This window comes from Cannabis sativa, chromosome 3, assembly GCF_029168945.1.
Source record: "Cannabis sativa cultivar Pink pepper isolate KNU-18-1 chromosome 3, ASM2916894v1, whole genome shotgun sequence".
Lineage (NCBI taxonomy): Eukaryota > Viridiplantae > Streptophyta > Magnoliopsida > Rosales > Cannabaceae > Cannabis > Cannabis sativa.
Genome location: NC_083603.1, coordinates 46,994,712 through 47,018,314, shown reverse-complemented (window position 1 = coordinate 47,018,314; position 23,603 = coordinate 46,994,712). Strand labels below are relative to the sequence as shown.

Sequence of the window (23,603 nt, the reverse complement as noted above, 5' to 3'; positions counted from 1 at the left end):
TTTCCAATGATACAAAAATCTTTAAAATTGGAATTATGTTCAAAGAGATATTACAATTTTAACAAAACGGTTTTGCAAGAACAAGATTAAAGAAACGAATCACATGATATTGAAGAAAACTAACTTTTTGACATAGTATGACTTCAAATTAACAAAATGTTTCTTCATAAAACTTATGGGAAATTGAATAATATTTAAAAACATATATAGATCATTAAAAATGGATGAGAATTGAGAGAGTTATTGTATTTTAAGTGAAAATACTTTTTCTAGAAATATAAAGAAAATGAATTACAATAGTAGCAGAAAGATGATAGTTTTCGACATAAAAGAACACCAAATTGGTGAATAGTTTCTTGATAAAAATTTTAGATCATCAAATAAGCTTTCTAAAGATACAAAAATCTCTAAAAACGGATCAATATCAAGAGAGATATCATCACTTCACTGAACCTTGTTTTTTTTCTGAAAATAAAAAATATAATAGTTCCGAACCCTAGATAACATTTAGCAATATTGAGCAAGAAAATATTTCATACCTCTTCACAACTTTCTATTTGATGTCTCAAGCTCGCAAGCCTTGATTATAAATCCAAAACTTTAAGAATGAAGGTAGAAAAATAAGAAGAAGTGTGGAAGGTTTGAGATGAGCAACCATGAAGAAGAATGAGGTTTTGACTAATTGGTTTGGAGAGAAAAATAAAACGTTTAGGGTTTGATAAAAAAGATTATGAGATATCATATTCTAATAGGTTTAGGTTAACTAAAAATAATAATATATAATAAAATGCTAAAATATTATTAAATCAACAAATATCTAATTTTTAAATTTTAAAAGTAAGTCCTCTATCTTCGTAACTTTAGGCTCAGTTTTGACCTACAAAACTTCCGAATTATGATATAGCTATTTCTATAAAATTTATAGATCTTTGAATTATCTTTTCAACGCCACTGAAATCACCTCAATCGAAGCTCTAAAACTCTAGATATGATCATTTTACTTAAACAGATTTTAATCCTGCGAATTTATCCAAACCTACGAATTTTTGTGACATTAATTCCATTATAATGTTATTTAATGCACGTATACAATAAATTAAACCCACTAAATAATCTATAAAACTCTAATAGAATTCATATTGAGCTTTAGTTGAGTAATTATCCTAATTCGTAAAAACACCATAATTTTACCTTGACACTTACTATAATTTCAACTATGTTTATAAATCTATCAATACTATTCTAAGCAATTATCTCTATTCACTATTAGTAGAAATAAATAAAATACTTATTCTCAAACAAATTGTATAACAAATAAAGTTTAAAATATATGTTTATTTTTACCGGGTATTATAACTACCATGTTCCCAAAATGTACGTATCGCCCTGACCAAAAAGTAGGCTTAACTAACAAATCAAAGAACATGTATAATACTCCTGAGATCGAACCTAACCATATAAGGATTAAGATCATTTGATCTAGGATCAACTAGGTGATATTGAATTGAATAGATATTACGGTAAGTTTAACAAATCTGATTCAAAGTTCAATATCGGTCCCTTCCGATGCATACTCCATGCATCCAACCCAAGCTTTACTTTAACCAATGCCCTGGAAAGAACATAACACTTATCCAAGGTGCAAGTAAACTATGTTGTAGATTCACATATCAGTTAAACCCTGTGTACTGATAAATCTAGGAATATATATTTAATCACATAATCTTGATTACTTTCCACTGTGCTGACGACACAATAAACAAGAATATAAATGTGATATGGGTTTGGATAAATTTATAAATCAAAAAAACAAGTAAATGATAACATGAACCAAATGACACACAAATAAGTGATGAAAATACTTCTGTTTCTTTATTGATATTTAAAAGATAAAGATTACATTGAAACTGGCGTTTTATTTAGGGCATAAAACCCAACAATTATACTTCCAAAGTTTTATATGTTAGATTAGTAAATAATTAGGGTTAATTTATGAGATTTAATTATTAATTATGAATTGCATGTTTGTGGAAATTATTTAATTTTAATATGTATTAATTATGCTACATATGTAAAAATTTTATTTTTTGTGATTGTGCTCGGTAGCAGTGGAAAGCGACGTTGAGCCATTAGAGAGTCACGTTTTGTGTGTGATATAGAATTTTATTATTATTAGGGCATCATTGTTATTCTTTAGAGTGTCAAAAATTAGCGGGAATAATTAATGACCAAACTACCCTTGGATGATTTAAATATTTGAGTTATTGGTGAGGGTAAAAGGGTCATTAGATAGAAAAAAAAATCCTCCTTTTGTCTTTTATGTACTTTAGAGGCTGAGTATTAGTTTGAATATAATAAAAAATAAAATGCATTATTTCTTAAATAGGAAAAAGGGTGAGAAAACCTAGAAACTACTCCTCTCTCTCTCTCTCTCTATATATATATATATATATATCTTTCTCTCGAATTCTCTAAGGAACCAGTTGGGATCTGGGGTTTTCAGCTGCTAGTGAGTGATTCTACCAGGTCTTGAGTGTTGTGATTCAAGGTAAATCCATTTAGTTTCTCCGCCTTTGAGTTCTTTAAGTTTAAGTTAAGTTTGATTGCTTGAATTTTAGTTATAGGTTACTGTGTTATGAATTAATATTTGTTTTGGTGTTCTGAAGTTTGTTTTGGATTATTTAAGTTAATTTGGGTTGGAATTGTTAGTTGTGTTGAGGTTTGAGCAAAGTTTTGGTTTGAGAACTCAAATCTTGCTCTCTAATGGTGATTTGGAATTTTGTGTTAATTGTTAGGTTCTGTTGCTTGATATTGATTTGTTGGAGTTTATATAGGCATTCTGGAGAGATTGGAGAGTTTCGGGTTGATTTGAGTTTAGGGGGTCGATTTTTGGGTTTCCCTGCACTAAACCGGTTAATCGGTTTTGTGGGGACCTAAGAAACCGGTAAACCGGTTTTATCCCTCAAGAAACCCAATAAATTGATTTACCGGTTGGGGTTTTTCCAGGAACCCTAATTTTCCCCAAATTGTTGATTTTTAGGGTATGGTCATGTCTTTCATCGATAGAGTTATTTCTAGTTTGACTTTAAAGTTCTCGAGAAGTGTTTTAACGTTTCTTTCATCAGAATTTCGAATATTGTGGTATAGGGCCCTGTAATACGTCGAGCTGCTATTCCACTCAGGCTGACCGGTACACTTGAGCATGGAAACAAGGTAAGATCAACATAGAACATATTATATATCCATGTTGTGTTTGTGATTGCTTATGTTTTGGGTGATATCATAGCGGCGCAACCATTATGTCAGTTCGACAATACATGCATCATACTGGTTTAGAGTGATATTCACCTCAGAGAATATTAATTGGCGCTATCATAGTGGCATAACCATTGTGTCAGTTCGGCATTACGGGTACAGTACTGGTTAAGAGTGATATCATGGTCAATTGTACTCTTGGGTGTTATTGATGCTATCATAGCGGTATGAACATAGTGCCGGTCCTGCAGTACAATCATAGTACTAGTAATGGGTGATATCATGATCAATAATACCAACCATTAAGAACGTTCTTAATCATTTGGTTAGTTTTGTCAATAGATGTATGGGCGCCTAGACACAAGTCGATTTTAGAATTTGTTATCTTGTGTAGGTAAGGGTTAAGCTTGGCTGGTGGAGCAGTGAGTTGAGGCTCGACAAGGATTGTACATATTGCGACAGTACAACCTGGAGGGTTTCGATCTTATCACATTTTGAGTTTTATTTTAGTATTGCCCTGTAATTTGTAAATATATATATATTATAACTTTATATGTTGCATATGTATTTTCAACATGGTTTTAAACTTGAGATCCCGACTTACGAGGTTTTATAAATATTATATAATAAGATTAATTTCAGTTTATCAAGTTTTCAAATACGGGCGTTACAGTTTGGTATCAGAGCCACCAAGTTGTTCACTGAAGACCGTCAAGACATGTACAATCAAGGCCAGTTACGAGCTCAACTCACGGTTCCGTAAGCTTTTACCTTTTAGCAAATTGTTTAAGTTGTATTGTGTTTTTGTGTGAAATGTTGTTTTAACCCTAAATGCGGTAAATTTGTCCCTACTCGATGTAGATCATCTATAGAGGATCATTGATTATTAGGATTATAACAATGGATAATTCATAGCGTATCTATATCGTGGAATATATAGAGCGTTCTATATAATTAAGAGTGCAATTCCAAATTTAATAACGAATGTTAAATTCTCCGTGAAAAATAATAGAAAAATTGAAAAGGAATTGTTAAACTAAAAATTATCGTTAGATAGCTACTTATAAGGCTAATTAGGATTTTTTTCCCCCGAACTTTGCATGTACCAAATCATGCTCCCTGAACTTTTTTGACCGTTAAAAATTCCCCCGAACTATTGAGATTGTTAGATTTAAGGACTTTTGTCTAATTTCATTCAATTTTACTGTTTCAATGATTATTTATGTACTAAACCATGCTCCCCAGACTTTGATATCTACCAAATCATGCCCCTTAAATTTTGATATGTACTAAGTCATGCCCCCTGAACTTTCATCCATCAATTAGACTAAAGTCCTTAAATTTAACAAGCTCAATAGTTCGGGGAAAATTTTTAACGGCCAAAAAAGTTCAGGAGGCATGATTTGGTACATGTCAAAGTTCGGGGGAAAAAATCCTAATTAGTCTACTTATAATATATAAAAATATATTTGGGAGAATTTTTAAGATTTAGTAATTTAAAAACAAAAATACTAATTATTCAAAAATAAATGGCCCTGCCAGCACTTCATCTCTTCGAATAAGAGATTCAAAGCACACAATAAAGACTTTAGGAGAAAGCATTACTGGCAATGAAGTGATTTGTGTAGTTAGTTTAAGCTTTAATTCTATAATAAAGCTTTGGTAATTGGATAAAATGACAATGATTTTTTTTTATAGTTACAAACAACCATAAATTGCTCTCCATTCATTGAAGATTAAACTACACGTGGTTTAGAAAGAAGTTCAATAAAATGATATTCTAGATTGATTATTGGAGCCTGAACCTTTAATTTAAGTTCAAGTGGCATTTTTAAAAAGAAATACATGATGATTATTATAATTATTATTTGTTTTAGTCAAGTGGGTCTTGCTAACTCTGAAGTAAACCCCTCCCAGATTCGGGCATTTTAGTATTGCATTTCTTTTATAAAAATATAAAATTAATTTAATAATATTAAATTACGTGAGAAATGAGAAATAATACTTATGATCTCAACACATTTTTTGAACATAATAATATCATTAAAGAAAGCTTTGACTCTTAGTTTATGGACTAAAGAAGAAGAAGAAGAAAACTCTCCAAAATCATGGATATGGATATGGATATGGATTCCACTGAAACCAGTAAACTCGTCGGGAAAACTAACGACGACCCATTATCAGAAACAGAACCACCGGCGACCAAAACCAACAACCGCCACCCATTTATTATAAAATTACTCAAAATTATTCTGGAACCTCTTCAATGGCTACAAATGCTTTCTTCCCAACTAAACCCCACCTTCGTCTTCGGCGTAATCCTCGTTTACGGCTTTAACCAAGGTTTCTCCGGCTCTTTCTTCAAGGTAGTTTCCGATTACTACTGGAAAGATGTTCAGAAGATCCAACCCTCCGTAGTTCAGCTCTACACCGGTCTCTACTCAATCCCTTGGATTATGAAACCCATTTGGGGCCTCATGACTGATGTTTTTCCCGTCAAGGGCTACCGCCGCCGTCCCTATTTCATTCTCGCCGGCGTCGTGGGCGCAATCTCCGCCGCCATTGTGGCAATCGGAGGGAAATTGACGGCGGGCGTTGCCTTGAGCTGTCTTATTGGATTATCGGCGGCGGTGGCCATAGCCGACGTGACAATCGATGCTTGCATAGCGAGGAATAGCATCGAGATTCGTTCTTTAGCTTCAGATTTACAGAGTTTATGTGGGTTTTCTTCCTCCGCCGGAGCTTTGATTGGGTACTCCACAAGTGGGTTTTTTGTTCACCATCTTGGTCCTCAGGTAGGTTAGGTAACTCCAAATCCCAAACCCCATTTCGCCATTAACGTCATTGTACTGTGTTATATATATATAAATGTTGTTCAATTCGTTGCAGGTGTCGTTGGGGATTTTGGCCATTCCACCGGCTTTACTGGTTTTTCTGGGTTTCATTATATATGAACACCGAACAACCACTCGTTCTTCTGAGGAAAACAAGGTTTGTACCGTAAATTATTCTCCATTTCAAAATAAGAAATCGTAAACTTTTCTGTTTTAGAAAATAATTCTAAAAATAAAAATGAAAAAAAACTCAAATTTTGGTCAACTAAGACGACTGGAGGAGGAGTGAAATGTTTTCGGTTTCACATCTTTTTTGACATTAATAAATTAAGATTTTGAATTAAATATCCTTACAAAAAAATGATAATATATGTCTTATGTAGCTACTACAGTGTATGAAAAGGACAAGATGTCAATGAATAATAACTAATAACTATAATTTTATGATAATTATTTTTTGATAAAGATAATTTTATGAGAATTACAATGAGCATGATGATAATTATAATAATATGTTTGGTTTAACTGGGGTAGGTAGCTGTGTTTTTTTTTTCTTTTTTTTGAGAGAACTGGGGTAGTCAGCTATTGCCTATAGATAAGTTTTCCAATTCGAAAATTTGCTTGGGGAAGGGAAGTGATGCAATTATATTATTTATTTTCTTGAGATTTTTATAATATTGTTAATGACAAACATACATACTGTACACTTAAAAATAATAATACATAGTTACTGTATTACTCCTATTTATTTATTTAAGTTTGTTTCATTGAAGAATGTAATTTTTTTGATCCTACAATATTAAAATCAATTAATTGGACGGTTAATAATAATTTTAAGTTTAATCATCTCAAACAAAGTTCATAATAATTAAATTTGACTTTGTTGTTAGGTGCAACATAAAAAATGCGGCTAATTAAGATTTTTTTTTACCGAACTTTAACATGTACCCAAATTATACTCTCTGAACTTTTTAAGGTCGTTAAAAATATTCCTGAACTAACAATCTCAATAGTTCAAGAAAAATTTTTAATGGCAAAAAAAGTTCAGAAATATAATTTGGTACATATTAAAATTTAGTGGTAAAAATTCTAATTAGTGTACTATGTATAATCAAGAACATTTATCTAATTTGGGACTACAGTTTTAAGAAGTAATTCCATAATGTTTGGGTGCATTCAATAAATAAAGTATTGAGTATACATACTCTAATGTTACGGTTAGTTAAGTGGTCAGTTTAGTTTTGTGTTAATGTTACTTGATTTCTCTTGTAATTGATCTCTATAAAATACCAGCAGTCTCATCTCATGAGCTCATTTCATTGAGCCTCATATGATATATTTCTCAAACACTTTATCTTCTCTAACATACTCTGTTCATATTCTCAACTAAGTGATAACTAAATATGAAAATTTGATATTTGTGTGCAGTCAACAGAGAAGTTAGGATTGGCATTAAAGGGCATGTACAAAACAATAAGATTCCCTCAAGTGTGGAAGCCATCACTTTACATGTTCCTATCCTTGGCTCTCAGTTTTAGTACTCATGAAGGCCATTTTTATTGGTACACTGACCCCAAAGCTGGTCCTGCTTTCTCTCAGGTATATTACACAAAGCTTAAACATATCACAAACTACAAATGCATGTGTTATTCTCAATTGACCTAATTAACTTGTTATTTATCAAAAAAGGAGTTTGTGGGGATCATTTATGCCATTGGTGCATTGGCATCTATGGTAGGAGTACTAATCTACCACAAGAATCTTAAGGACTACCCTTTCAGAAGCATACTCTTCATGGCACAACTTCTCTACAGTGTGTGTGGAATGTTGGACCTTATGTTCATCCTTAGGTGGAACTTAGCTCTCGGAATCCCAGACTACTTGTTTGTGATTATGGAAGAATGTGTTTCTAGAATCGTGAGCAGAATTCGATGGATGCCTATGATCGTGTTGAGCAGTCGACTCTGCCCTCTTGGAATCGAAGGCACCTTCTTTGCCCTACTTATGTGCATTGATAGCCTTGGCTCCTTAACCTCAAAATGGGGTGGTGGAATGGTGCTTCATTTGTTTCATGTCACTAGAAATGACTTTACAAACTTATGGTTGGTTGTTCTCATTAGGAATGTTTTGAGGTTTTCGACTTTGGCTTTAATATTTTTGGTCCCCAAGTCTGGTCAATCCGAGGCTATCATCCCTTCAGATATTTTGACCAATAATTCTGCATCCATTACTATTGACGATAAGGAGGAAAAAGATAAGAACTTAGAGCTAGTTCCTATGATCAATGTTGAGAAAGCTCAAGTTTATTAGGTAGCTTTTCTCAGAAAGGTGTATAAAAACGTGGTTCGAAAGAGTATTGTTATCATTTTGTCATTTTCACAATTAGAGGGGGAGAAGTTCGAATTTGGAACTTCTTTTTTTGTAAGAAATAATAGTGTCATATTATTTTTTATAATTTTTCTTTACACTTCGAAAAGAGAGATAAACATGAGACGAAAACACTCGAGGAGAAAAGTATAATATCGCTTGATCATAGTAACATATGTTTATGTTGTTGTACAAAATGTGAGAAATGTTGTAACTTGTTTTATTTCTGTTTTCCTTCTCAAAAATCTTGTAATATTAACTTGAATGGTTACAAAAGAAATTCTCATTCATTCTTTGTGGAACTGGTAACATCTGTATGTTAGGTTTTATGCCCTAAATAAAACTCTTTACAATCTGATTAGTTATCAATATAAGAAATTTGAAGTGATTGATGTTTGCATGAATTTTACATGCTAATGGTTTAATATGTTTAATATGTTTATTACATTCATACACACAAAATCAGTTAAATCCAGATTATATGTTTATTCACAATTACAGTATCGTCAACACAGTGGAATGTGATTGTGATCATATGAATCAAAAGTTTTGGTCCCTGTTTCATCAGTGTTATTGGATTTACACTAATGTGATAATCAGCGATGATGTGTACTTACACTTGGAGTAAGTGTTATGTTCTTTCCAGGACATTAGTAAAGTATACTAGTTTCGAATGTATGGAGTATACATTGGACTGGACCGATATTGCAACTAAGTTAAGATATTACAAACTTACCGTTATACATATCTTTCCAAGTCAATATCAGTAGTTGATCTTAAGATTGAAAAGAATCTAAATCCTGATATGCTTGGGCTCAACTCAGGAGTGCTATTCATGTTCTTTGATTTATTAGTTAAGCCTACTTTTGGGTCAGGGTGATACGTATATTTTGGGAACATGATAGTATGATTGAGTGGGAGTGCTGAACATAAATATGGAATCTATAGCTTCTACTGGTGTATAGAAGTTAAGTGATGATTCCCTTCGAGCTTAGCAAATAGAAGTAAATGGATGAGCTCTTGTTTAACTGACTAATTATTAGATCATTAAACACCATTTACAGGTAGCTAAGTGTTTTAAGGGGCAAAATACATTGAGGGGTGAGAACGGTAAAGAAATCCCATCTCGATGTAAATCATCTATATAGAGGATCTTTAAATCACAATAAGATTATAACAATGGTTAAATGAGATAGTATATTGGTATCGTGAAACATACAATATGCTCTATATAAGTCTGAGAGTGCAATTCTAAGTTCTAAGAGTGGATTCAACGAAGAATTAATAAGTAGGAATTTACTTGGTAAATTTGGTTCACTTATTGGAAGCTCAGCATATAGATCCATGGTCCCCATTCTAGTTGAGAACATTCTGCTTATAAGACTCATTAATTGATTCGTGATTGATCAATTATAATTCTAAAGTTAGACTATGTCGATTTTATGAATTTTCACTATTCGGGGTGAAATTGTAAGGAAAAGAGTTTTCTAGGTTTATTTATTTATTAATAGACTTTATATGTCTAATTAATAATTAAATTAAATGACAATATTATTTAATAATGTATTTTAATTATTAAATAATTAGTTTTGGCATTTAAAAGGTTAGAATTGGAAAATTGGCATTTTTGAGAAAATAGAGATAAAATTTGATAAAATTGCAAAATTAAGTGGGGCCCATTACAACACCTATGGCCGGCCACTTATAAGGCTTTTTCAAATTAATATTTTCATTATTTTAATGCCAAATAATTCTAAACCTAAACCTAGTAAGTTGCCTATAAATAGAAAGTGATGGCTCATTCACAACACATGCTTTCATTAGCTTTCTGACAGAAATTTCTCTCTTCGAAAACCGAGCCTTCCCTCACTCTCTACCTTGGCCGAAACCTCTCTCCCTCTTTTCCTTCATCTTTTTCGTGACCCTAGTGAAAGAGTAAGTGCCCACACACGAAGCGATAACTCAATCATAGATTGGAAGACTGTGAAGGATCAAAGCTTGAAGAAGAAGGAGATTCGGGCTCAGATCTTGATTATACTCTGCTACAGAAAGGAATCAAGGGTTAGAGATCTGAGTGGAAGGAGACATTTATTCCGCTGCATCAATGTAAGGTTTTCTTAACTTTATATGTGTTTATTTTATCGTTTTAGAAAGTTCATATTTAGGATGTTAATAAACATACTTGTGAGTAGATCTAAGATCCTGGTAAAATAATTCCCAACAACTGGCCTCAGAGCCATGGTAATTGATTTACTTACATGTAATTTGGACTTTAAAACGATTGTTTGTATGTTCTTTGGATGGTATTATGTTGTATTGAGTGTTATTTGATGATTGATTGATGATTATGAAATTTTCGTGAAAAATAATTGTTATTTCGGTTCTGGAATTATTTTTATTGGATAGTATGGAAAAAATTAAGCAAGTTAGCCTTTTACAGAACTCAATTTGGATTTTATTTGAATTAGTTATGATTTTTTGAAGATTTGACAAAATCGGGAAATTTGTCTTGATAGTTTCGCGATCATGAGCTGTCCGTACAGTTTCGATTTTTTTCAATTTTCTTCAATTTTTCATACCTTTTCATGGAATTAACTTCCAATTTTTTGTATGGTTTTATATATATACTATTTCTATTCCTAATTCAATTCTAATTATCATTTTGAATTAATTTAATTTTTTTTATTTAATTCAAGATATTAGTGTAATTTGAATTTGAATAGAACTAGTATTTATCTTTTTGCTTAAAAATCTATCTTATTTTTAAATTTGATTATATTTTTTTTAAATTTAAGGTCAGATATTTTTTTTGATATTTAAAATATCTTTTAAGATATTTATAATATCTTTTAAGATATTTAAAAATATCTTATCTTTTAAGATATTTATAATATCTTTTAAAGATATTTATAATATCTTTTAAGATATTTAAAAATATCCTATCTTTTAAGATATTTTTAAAAATATCTTATCTATTAAGATTTTTTAAATCTTTTTAGATATTTTGACCTTATTTAAAATTTAAAATAAGATATTTATAATCATGTAATTTTAAATAGATATAAGATATTTTGCTAACTTTTAAATTTTGTTATTTTATTTATTTAAATTAAATTTAAAAATCTGAAAAGATATTTTATTTATCTTTTCTAATTTTTATTTAATTTTTTATTTTTAAAATAACATTTAATTTTTAAAAAGTAGTTAGCAAATTTTGAAATGATATTTAGGTTGGTTGAAACCTAATTTTTCAAATAGTAGGTTTAATTTTAAATTTTTTTAAAATAATTTCGAAATTTTAAATTTTTTTTTTTTCGAAATTAATTAATTTATTTTTATTTTTTTTTGAAATTAATTAAAATATTTTATTTAATTATTTAAAATTAAATAAATCCTACTTCCAACTATCCAGCTAACCTTGTTGCAGGAGTATGTGTTTTTAGCTTGTATGTAAGTTTTAAAAACCTATTATTACTTGATTGCAAATAGCCATGGTTACTTTTTGCCGAATCTAATGATCCGATGGCTCCTTAGGTCAAGTAAATAATTTGTAACGAGTAAATTTTACAATCTTCTTTCATCTGTGTATGACCTAGCAACATGATAGGATCCATCCAAAGTGTGCCTGTGTGAGCCTATATGTTTATTTTATTATATAGATGCATATAGGTTGTTGCTAAATAAAATGTCACACCATGATAGATTTTATTTAGGTCCATTTAGTTATTGGACCTATTCAATTAATAACAGTTATTCATTTTAAGGTTAAATTCCTCTCTTTTGGGCCTTGTGTGAGAGTTGGGTGCCATAGAAGTGGGTACGACATACTGAACCCAAAGACCCCTCACATGAACTACCCCAATTGTGAAGGCCCATTTGCACGATTTGAATAATTGTACTAGGTTAATTATAATAGTTTGACCTAATAAAATTGAATTAGCAACATAATTAACTTTTAAAATATATGAAAATTTATTTTCATTTTAATATTTTAAAGTTAATTTTAAGAAAAACACTTTTAGTTTAGATATTATTTCTAGATAAACTATTTGTATTTTTCTTGTATTTAATTAAATATAGAATTTTAACTAACTAAGATTCTTTCTGGAACTTATTTAATTAAATATTCCTATTTAAGTTATAAATTAGTTGTATCAACTGATTTTTCTTAACAAACTTAAATTTGAATATTTGATTTAAATTTTAAATCAAGTTGAGGAATCTTAGGCATTAGTTATTAAAGATTCTTAAGATATTTTTTTTAAGTTAATATCTTTTCAAATATTAACTTAAAATGGAATATTTTAGATATTTTTTGGTTGATATTTTTTTTAAAATATTAACTTCAAAAGATATCTTCAAATTAAGTGGTTACAACTTAATTTGTGATATTTAATTAAATCTAGATTTGAAATTATTTAAGTTTTAGATTTTTTCTATATAACTTAAATTAGATATTTTTTCAAATTTTTGAAAAGATACTTAGTCAAATAAGATATTTTCTAGATAGTAATTTCTAGACTACTTATTATTTCTAATACTTATATAGGAAAATATTATACTTTTGTGAAATTAATTATTTAAATAATTAATTTTGGTACAATTTTATTAAGTATATTTTTCCTAGTATTAAATAGAAATTAATAATTAAGGCTTCTCTAAACTTAATTATTATTTCTTGAATTTAATATATTTAATTAACTTGAAAAACTAAATATCTAAGTTGATTTTCATCATGATACTTAAATATTTATTGATTTTTCATGACACTTAATTAAATAAAAAAAATTAATTTTAGGTTGAAATCTAATTTTTCAACTTAAATTTAAATAATTTTCAAAATATATATTTTTCTTTATTTTATTAATCAATTTCGAAAATTGCATTTTAATTATGCAATATTTTCGAATTTTTTTTGAAAAATAGATTGAGTTGTAAATTAATTATTTATTTTAATTAATTCTTGGACCAACTCAAGTCAATGATTTTTTCATTTAATTGATTAATTTAAAAAATAAATGAATTTAAAATATATATATATATATATTATTAGAAATTGAATTAACTAGTCAAAAGAAAATCTAGATAGGTGATATTTTTGCTTGAAGTATTTCTTTTCTATTTTTATTATTTTCGAAAATTGTATTTTTATATACTTTAATTTTTCGAAACCCAATAAATATATTCTCAAAGGAAATTTTTAAGTTGCTAATTATTTATTTAATTCAACTTAAATTAATTTCCTTAATATTTATATTTAAGATTATTACTAAGATGGAAATAATTAATTTTATTTCAATCACCATCTAGTATAATTTTATAAATATTATATTAAATTCTTAATTTTGAATTTTAATTCTTAAATTTTGAATTTAATGAGATTTATTTATTAGAATAATAAAGAAAATACATTTTAAATAATGAGCTTTATTATTATTAAGATATTCGATCTCCATTGTGGGTTTTACACCGCGTTTGTTTTAGTGAGTAATCCTCCCTAATGGAGGAACGTTCATTAGCAATTTCGCACCGTTTAATCTCGCATGATAAGTGGTTTGCAAGTGTTTTATATGGTATAGATCACCCTAATGGTGGCGACCATATTTGACTTGCAAATTGCGAAACAATGGTAGAAGCTCATGAGATAGAATAGCCTTGACTCTCGCCTAAACGGGACAACGCTGGATTCTGATCTTGATCGAATAAAAGGTTGCTAGAATGTTTAACATTTTAGATGAGCTGACAACTCTATTCAATGGATGGTAGCTTTGACTCTCGCCTAAACGGGACAACGATATCGGTTTGTTGAAAACCTTGGAAATTATTTAGGATTGAATTTTTATGTATTTTCTCATATCATTCCTACTTGCTATGTGCTTATAATTTACGAATTGATTTTGTGTGTTAAACCATTATTAATTTCTATTTGTTGATTTCTATTATTGTGTAGTATCCTGTTTGTCAAAATGAATCACATGTTATCACTGTTGACTGAAAATAAGATGAATGGATCTAACTTTAATAAATGGAATGAGAACATTAATATTGCTCTCATAGGAGAAAGTGCCTTGTTTGTTTTAACCGAGCCGTCACTGAAGTGCACAGGGATAATGCATCCAAAGCTGTGAAAGAAAAGTATGAGCGTTGGCAGAAGGCAAATGACAAAGCTCTATACTTTATGCTTTCTAGCATGGTTGACACCCTCAAAACTCGGTTTTCTAAAACTGAGAAGGCTGCTGAAGTTATGACGAAGTTAAATGAGCTATTCGGTAAGGCATCACTTCAGTCACGCTTTGACGCGACTAAGAAGTACATTAACGCACGGATGGAACCTCATCAAAACGTGCGTGATCATGTTCTCCTCATGTCCAGTTATTTCCAAGAAGCCCAGGATCATGGTGCTGAAATGGACAGTGCTACTCAAGTAAGTCTTATCTTGAACAGCCTGACTCCAGCATTTCTACCATACACATCAAATTATGTCATGAATAAGAAGGAAATTGACTTTCATGAATTAGTCAATGACCTTCAAACTTATGAAAATTTGATTGGAGGACCCAAGAAGAAAGGGAGTAAACCTCATCCTGGTAATGGTAATGGGACGATGAAACCTGAAGCAAATGTCGCCTCTGCTTCAAAGCCCAAATCGAAGAAGAAGTGGAAGAACACCAAGAAGCGAACAAAAGTCATGAAAAAGACTGCTCCTTCTGGTGATGCTACACTTAAAGGAAAGTGTTTCCACTGCAATGAAAAAGGCCATTGGAAACCCCAATGTCCTAAACTTCTTGCAAAGAAACAAGGTATTTCCTTTCATAAACTTTAAGAGTTTTAGTGAATTATTATCCAATTGGATTTATAATTCTGGACTAACTTTGTTTATTTGTTTTCTTCTTCTTATAGGCCAAGCTACTTGAACTCAATTGAGTTGGATCAGCAAGCTGGACCAAGGGTGAAATCGTCCAGATGAAGATGAAGCTCTTCAATTTATTTTTTGAATTAATTGTTTTAGTTTAAAGACAATTTGGATTTCAAATTTTAGTTAGGGATAAGATCCCTGTTTCTCTCATATTGTTGCAATGTTTTTTTATTTTTAATAAAGTTTTATTTTTTTTCGAAATTCCCTATTGCAATTTATGAGATTGAGCTTCATTTAATTCTATCTTCATCAATTATTACCACATTATATTTATATGTTTGTATGTGTAAGTGTTTTTATTATTGATACAAATTCTATAATATTTACAACTCTTCATAGAGTTATATTATATAAACACTAGAAATTATTTCTATGTTTATCAATAATTGTTCATTCTCATACAATTATTAAGAATTTGTTTAATAAAAGGATCTTATGATCTGATAGGGGTGGAGAAAAGTTAAGAAAACTATGCAGTTCAACGATCTTTTATATCTAATGAACTCTGGATAGTATTCAACTCCACATAAACTCTATCACACTTAGAGAATCATGATCTTTACAACCTTTAGGGGTGGATCATAATCTCTATATACTTAGGGGTGGAGGTTATCCATAGTACCCTATATGTATATTCTTAGGGGTGGAGTCTATTCCAAAATTCCCTATGAAACACATATCTTGTTTAAACATAGAAGTAATATAATGAGTCAGCTATTGTCAATATAAATTCTTGATCTTGATTGTATGTTCCATTTCAATTTTACTGTTGTAAGTAAGAGTTTGATACCTTTGAAAGTTCTTTGTTAAAGTTTCACACTACCTTAATTGAGTGGGAGAATTTTAAAGTTCTATACCCATCTTCATTAGGTTGATAATTGTGATAGGTACTTAAGAACACTACTGAAAAGCAAATCTAACCATTCACATGGATAGGTATAGCTTATCAGAATTATGAGAATAAGATAAAGAACTCTAGCTCAGTCCATTCAAATGACTTGAACATAGAATTCTTAATCCTCATAAAATTTGATGGTATCTTAATTTTGATTACTTTATCTCTGGCATGTATTTTTCACTTCAAATACTAGTCTGCTATGTTGATGACTTAGTCTTAACTTAAAGTTTCAGACTAATACAAAAGTCACAACTAGGTAACTCTCCAAACAATCAGAGGTTAAAAGTATTATTTAACCAGACATACGCTATTGAGTGGGAGCTATACGAGATGTAATCAAATAGGGAACATTAGAAGATATTCAAGAAAGATTTATGAAAGTGATCTATATGTCAGATATTAAGGAACTGTGTATCAGTTGTCTTTGTATCACACCATCTAATTTCGAAATTCTTAAGATGGTGTTTACTTTGAGGGTGGAGGAATTATTGTATAATAATTCAAGCTCTACCAGAGAAGAACTATAACTTGGTCTATTCGAAAATACCAGAAAGTTATATCACTGAAGAAAAGTCTACACTGTATTATCTCAATTACATATTTTTCAATATGAGAGATATGTCCTCTGTTAATTCAGATGTACTTTTAAAACAGTAAAGATTTCAGTATCCCTTGATGAGTAAAGCATATAGTAAAGGATGTTTCATAAGAGTATTTATGAACTAGTTTCCAGAAGTTTGGGTGGATTAAAATACACTACACTTGATCTGAAGATCAAGACATCAGATTGACCAATTTGCGCGAGTTTGTTTTATATTAGTGCACGTGGGAGTTTGTTAGGTTTTATGCCCTAAATAAAACTCTTTACAATCTGATTAGTTATCAATATAAGAAATTTGAAGTGATTGATGTTTGCATGAATTTTACATGCTAATGGTTTAATATGTTTAATATGTTTATTACATTCATACACACAAAATCAGTTAAATCCAGATTATATGTTTATTCACAATTACAGTATCGTCAACACAGTGGAATGTGATTGTGATCATATGAATCAAAAGTTTTGGTCCCTGTTTCATCAGTGTTATTGGATTTACACTAATGTGATAATCAGCGATGATGTGTACTTACACTTGGAGTAAGTGTTATGTTCTTTCCGGGACATTAGTAAAGTATACTAGTTTCGAATGTATGGAGTATACATTGGACTGGACCGATATTGCAACTAAGTTAAGATATTACAAACTTACCGTTATACATATCTTTCCAAGTCAATATCAGTAGTTGATCTTAAGATTGAAAAGAATCTAAATCCTGATATGATTAGGCTCAATCTTGAAAGGCTATTCGTGTTCTTTGATTTGTTAGTTAAGCCTACTTTTAGGTCAGGGTGATACGTATATTTTGGGAACATGATAGTATGATTGAGTGGGAGTGCTGAACATAAATATGGAATCTATAGCTTCTACAGGTGTATAGAAGTTAAGTGATGATTCCCTTCGAGCTTAGCAAATAGAAGTAAATGGATGAGCTCTTGTTTAACCGACTAATTATTAGATCATTAAACACCATTTACGGTGTAGCTAAGTGTTTTAAGGGGCAAAATACATTGAGGGGTGAGAACGGTAAAGAAATCCCATCTCGATGTAAATCATCTATATAGAGGATCTTTAAATCACAATAAGATTATAACAATGGTTAAATGAGATAGTATATTGGTATCGTGAAACATACAATATGCTCTATATAAGTCTGAGAGTGCAATTCTAAGTTCTAAGAGTGGATTCAACGAAGAATTAATAAGTAGGAATTTACTTGGTAAATTTGGTTCACTTATTGGAAGCTCAGCATATAGATCCATGGTCCCCATTCTAGTTGAGAACATTCTGCTTATAAGACTCATTAATTGATTCGTGATTGATCAATTATAATTCTAAAGTTAGACTATGTCTGATTTTATGAATTTTCACTATTCAGGGGTGAAATTGTAAGGAAAAGAGTTTTCTAGGTTTATTTATTTATTAATAGACTTTATATGTCTAATTAATAATTAAATTAAATGACAATATTATTTAATAATGTATTTTAATTATTAAATAATTAGTTTTGGCATTTAAAAGGTTAGAATTGGAAAATTGGCATTTTTGAGAAAATAGAGATAAAATTTGATAAAATTGCAAAATTAAGTGGGGCCCATTACAACACCTATGGCCGGCCACTTATAAGGCTTTTTCAAATTAATATTTTCATTATTTTAATGCCAAATAATTCTAAACCTAAACCTAGTAAGTTGCCTATAAATAGAAAGTGATGGCTCATTCACAACACATGCTTTCATTAGCTTTCTGACAGAAATTTCTCTCTTCAGAAAAACTGAGCCTTCCCTCACTCTCTACCTTGGCCGAAACCTCTCTCCCTCTTTTCCTTCATCTTTTTCGTGACCCTAGTGAAAGAGTAAGTGCCCACACACAGTAAGCAGTAACTCAATCATAGATTGGAAGACTGTGAAGGATCAAAGCTTGAAGAAGAAGGAGATTCGGGCTCAGATCTTGATTATACTCTGCTACAGAAAGGAATCAAGGGTTAGAGATCTGAGTGGAAGGAGACATTTATTCCGCTGCATCAATGTAAGGTTTTCTTAACTTTATATGTGTTTATTTTATCGTTTTAGAAAGTTCATATTTAGGATGTTAATAAACATACTTGTGAGTAGATCTAAGATCCTGGTAAAATAATTCCCAACACTGTATTATTATACTTTTTCTTTATCTATTAAAAGAAGATTTTATTAATCAAACTAAACAAATGCTACACAAACTAGCACCCACAAGTGTGTGTTGGGGTGGGGGGGAGTAGTGGTTGTACTGAATGAGAGAATCTTAAGGCTATGCAATCATTGTGCAATCATTACCTTTCTAACAAACTTCTGTTGGGCCTTATTTTCTATTTTCTCTGCTATATAATAAAACTAGGAAACTAAGTCGCGCTTCGCGCGGTGTTGCCTAACTTTTATAATTTTTATGTATATATATTGTATTTATATTAAGTGATATAATTTAAAATATAACATTTTAACGTGTATATTATAAACAAACCAATATAGTGTTGAAACTAAAAATATAGTTTGCTATTTTAAAATATATAGAAAAGTAAAAATGTTGTGACAAATATAATCGTTATAATTACTAAAAAAAAAAAAATTTATGATTCTTTTTTTGTATTTTTGATTTCATAAATTTATATTCTAATAAATAATTATAAATATTTTTTCTAAATAAGTAAAATATTATAAATTATGATCGTTTGTTATTTTTTAATTATTTTTAAATTTAAATAAAATAATTTTTTAATTCCTATTCTATCACCATAATTTTCTTATTGCTTCATTTAATTATTATAAGATATTATTATTAATCACTATAAAAAATTGATTATATATTCATTAATTAATCATAATTAGATTCTATTATATCATTATTTATACTTTATTGTTGTAAGTATATCAAACGTCACTTAAAACAGAAACGAATAAAAAATATGTAAAAGAAAAAAAGATAAAGAAAAAAGAATCATAGAATAATAGGATGCTGCATTTCAAAAAAAAAATAATAATAGGATGATGTCTCATATTTTTTGGCTTATAAATATATAGATATATTAGATAAATATATAAATTAATATAAGAGTACTTTGTTAGAATAATTTATATAATTTTTGCCCATATATTTTTCGAACAAAAGTTAGTGTAAAAATACTTTATTTATAGTTTAGAAGTATACTAATCATGTAGTTCTTAATCCATGTGAGATTTTTATAAATAATAATAATAATAAAAAAAACTTACTAAGAAGTCATATATCTCAATTCTCAATACCTACAAATATATCAAATAAATTAAATTTATTAAAATTCTTTTAAAAGTAAAAATGGATCAAAATATTGTAGGATGTTACCTCATTTTCTTTAGTGCTTTCTTTTATATTTATATATAGATATAGATATTGATTTATTTGTTAAAAACTAATTTTTTTTTTATTTTAAATATTTTGCAAAAATTGAAAAATGTAAGGATATGTGTAAATAAATAATATCTATCACTCACATATTTGATGAAAAATATATATAACTTAAAACTTTAACATTTACAATAGTCTCATATCACAGAAGTATATAAAAAAATATATATTTAAAGTGTCTTATTATTCTAATAAATATTATATATTAATAAATTAATATAGTTTTAATTATATAAATAAAATTAAAATAAAAAATTATAAGAAAATAATTTTTAATATAAAAAGTAATTAAATTAATTTTTTTATAATCATTTTAAACTTAAAAAAGATTGAAAAATACAAAAATGTATTTTGCATTCACTTTAAAAAAAAAAAATTGTAACTTATTGGGCAAGATTAAGTTCATCAATCACCCATAAAAAAAAATACTTTTTAGACCAAGGAAAGTAATGTAGTAAGAATATTATTTATAACCTACATATATTAAACCTAAACAATCTTTAAACAATGTGGGACTTTTAGTTTGTACATGTGATTAGGTTTTCAAACAAAATAGGAAATGTGATAAAAAAAATAAGAAAAATAGAAAGAAAAAATTATAAGAGGACACATAGACACTTCTTGTGCTTTCCTTTATATATATATTGATGATTGATGCTACACACTTAATTTCTTGAGCCGAGTTTTCTATTCAAGATATTACTCCCTTAAATCTTCTCTTGGTATAAGAGCGACTTTTTGGCCTCCGCTAATGTTGACAAATCAGAGCCAAACTACACCAGGAAACATCGGTGGTAGAAACTCTTAAGGAAGCTCCATGACTCAAACCAACTCCCCCATGGATGCTGCTCCATTAACACTATCAACTCCCATCAGCAATACCCTGAGCCAGCCATTTACTGTCAAGCTTGACAGAAACAACTTTTCCTTGTGGAAAACTATGGTTTATACTATAATCAGAGGTTACAGGTTAGAGGGATACCTCAATGGCAAAAACCATGTCCAAACAAAGTCATCTCAGCCAAGAGAATAGCTGAGAAATGAGGTTGTTTTCAGTGAGCTTCAGCCAAACCCAGAGTTTGAGGCATGGATTGTTCATGATCAGCTTCTAATGGACTGGCTTTACGGATCCATGTCTGAAAGCATTGCATCAGAAGTAATGGGTTGCAGATCTGCATCTGCTCTTTGGACAACTCTAGAGGAGCTTTATGGAGCTCATTCAAAGGCCCACATGGATGATTTGCGCATCAAACTTCAAACTACAAGAAAAGGAGCCCAATCAAATGACTGACCACTTAAAGATGAAAAGAATGTGGGTCGATTCTCTAGCCCTTGTTGGTGATCCCTATCTAAACATCTCATAGCAAACGTGCTGTCTGGACTTGATATGGAGTACCTCTCTATTGTGCTTCTCCTTGAGCATCGAACAGATCTAACCTGGCAAGAGTTGCAGGGATCTCTTCTCAATTTTGACAATAAACTTGAATGACTGTGAGTTGTCTCTCCAACTAGGAAAGCACTAGGAAATCCCTCTCCAAGTTTGGCTCAACGACCCAACAATCCTAACAACAAAGGAAACTAATTTGGAAGAGGAAATGGATATGGCAATAATCAAGATCATGGAAGTCAATATCAAGGCAACATATCTAGAGGCAACAACAATAACTACAACAAAAACAATCGTGGGAGAGGAAGATATAGTTAAACCCATTTCAATATAATCTTATTTATTATTAATAGAAGATTAGAAGTCAGTCATGTTTACATATAATTTTCATGTTTATGGTTTGATATACAATTTCTATGAAATCCCGAACATATAATAATTTACAATTACAGTGATGTCAATGGAAGGCAATTGCGATTATATGCTTCAAAAGTTTATGTCCCATGATTTATCAGTGCACTGGATTTACACTGATGTGATAGTCAGCGATAAAGCTTACTTACACCTTGGATAAATGTTATGTTCTTTTCAGGACATTGGCAAAGTATGCTAGTATCAGATGTATGGAGTATAAATTGGACTGGGACTGATATTGATCTTGGTAAAGATATTATAATCTTACCGTTGTATCTTTCTAAGTCAATATCACTGGTTGATTTTAGATCAAAAGATCTTAATCCTGATATGGTTAGGTTTGATCTCAAAAGTGTTATTTATGTTCTTTAAGTTGTTCACTGAAGCTCGTGCGGGTGAACACATACATCTTGGGAACATAATAGTACAATTGAGTGGGAGTGCTAATCATAGATACAGAATCAATAAATTTTATTTGGACATAGACGTGAAATGATAATTTCCTTCGAGCTTGGCTTAATAGAGATAAATGGAAGAGCTCTTATTTCAGTAATTATATTAGTTTACTAAAATATCATTTATAAGAAGCTAAGTGTTTGAAGAACAAAATACATTGAGGGGTGGAACGGTAAATTTATCCCCACTCGGTGTAAATCATCTATACAGGATCTTTAATTATTGGGATTAGAATGATGGATAATTTCATAGCGTATCTATATCGTGGAACATATAGAGCGCTCCATATAATTGAGAGTGCAATTCCAAATCTTTAGTGGTGCAAGGAGGGATTAATAAGTTAGAGAATTCACTTAGTAAATTCTAGATCTACTTATTGGAAGCTCGGTTATATAGGTCCATGGTCCCCACACTAGTTGAGACAATACTGCTTGTAAGACTGAGCTAATTGGTTTTAAGTAATCAATTATAATTCTAAATTTAGACTGTGTCTTATTTATGAATTTTCACTAAGCAAGGGCTTAATTGTAAAGAAAAGAGATTTTAGGATTTATTTATTCATTAAGAGACTTTATTAAGTCTAATTGATAAATAAATTAAATGACAATTTTATATGATAATTAATTTTAATTATTAAATAAATATTTTTGACATTTAAAGGATTGAAATTAGGAAATATGACATTCGTTAAAAAAAGGATAAATAGTTGAATAAAATGGCAAAATCATAACTAGTGGGGGCCCACATCCTATGGCCGACCACTTAAGGTATATTTAGCCATTTATTTATCATTTTTTTAATGTCATATAATTCAAACCTAAACCTAGAAAGATTTTTATAAATAGATAGTGATAGACTCAAGACTAGCAGAGAAATAAGATAAGCCTTTCAGTCAAATTTGTCAAAATCTTTTCTCTCTCTCTTTCTCTTCAATTTTTAAGCCTCGTAGTGATAAGTACTCAATCATAGTGTGTAAGACTGTAAAGAATCCAAACACCTGAAGGAGAATCGGGCTCAGATCTTGATAATACTCTGGGACAGAAAAGAATAAGGGTTA

General features: G+C 29.9%; 1 protein-coding gene across 1 annotated transcript; it reads left to right on the top strand.

The window, feature by feature from the left end:
• The first annotated feature begins 5,079 nt into the window (after positions 1-5,079).
• Positions 5,080-8,518, top strand: LOC115708873 (probable folate-biopterin transporter 6). Its single transcript, XM_030636888.2, has 4 exons — positions 5,080-6,050; positions 6,145-6,246; positions 7,518-7,688; positions 7,779-8,518. The coding sequence occupies exons 1-4, from the start codon at positions 5,364-5,366 to the stop codon at positions 8,397-8,399; spliced, it is 1,581 nt and encodes a 526-aa protein (XP_030492748.2). The 5' UTR covers positions 5,080-5,363; the 3' UTR covers positions 8,400-8,518.
• Positions 8,519-23,603: the final 15,085 nt, after the last annotated feature.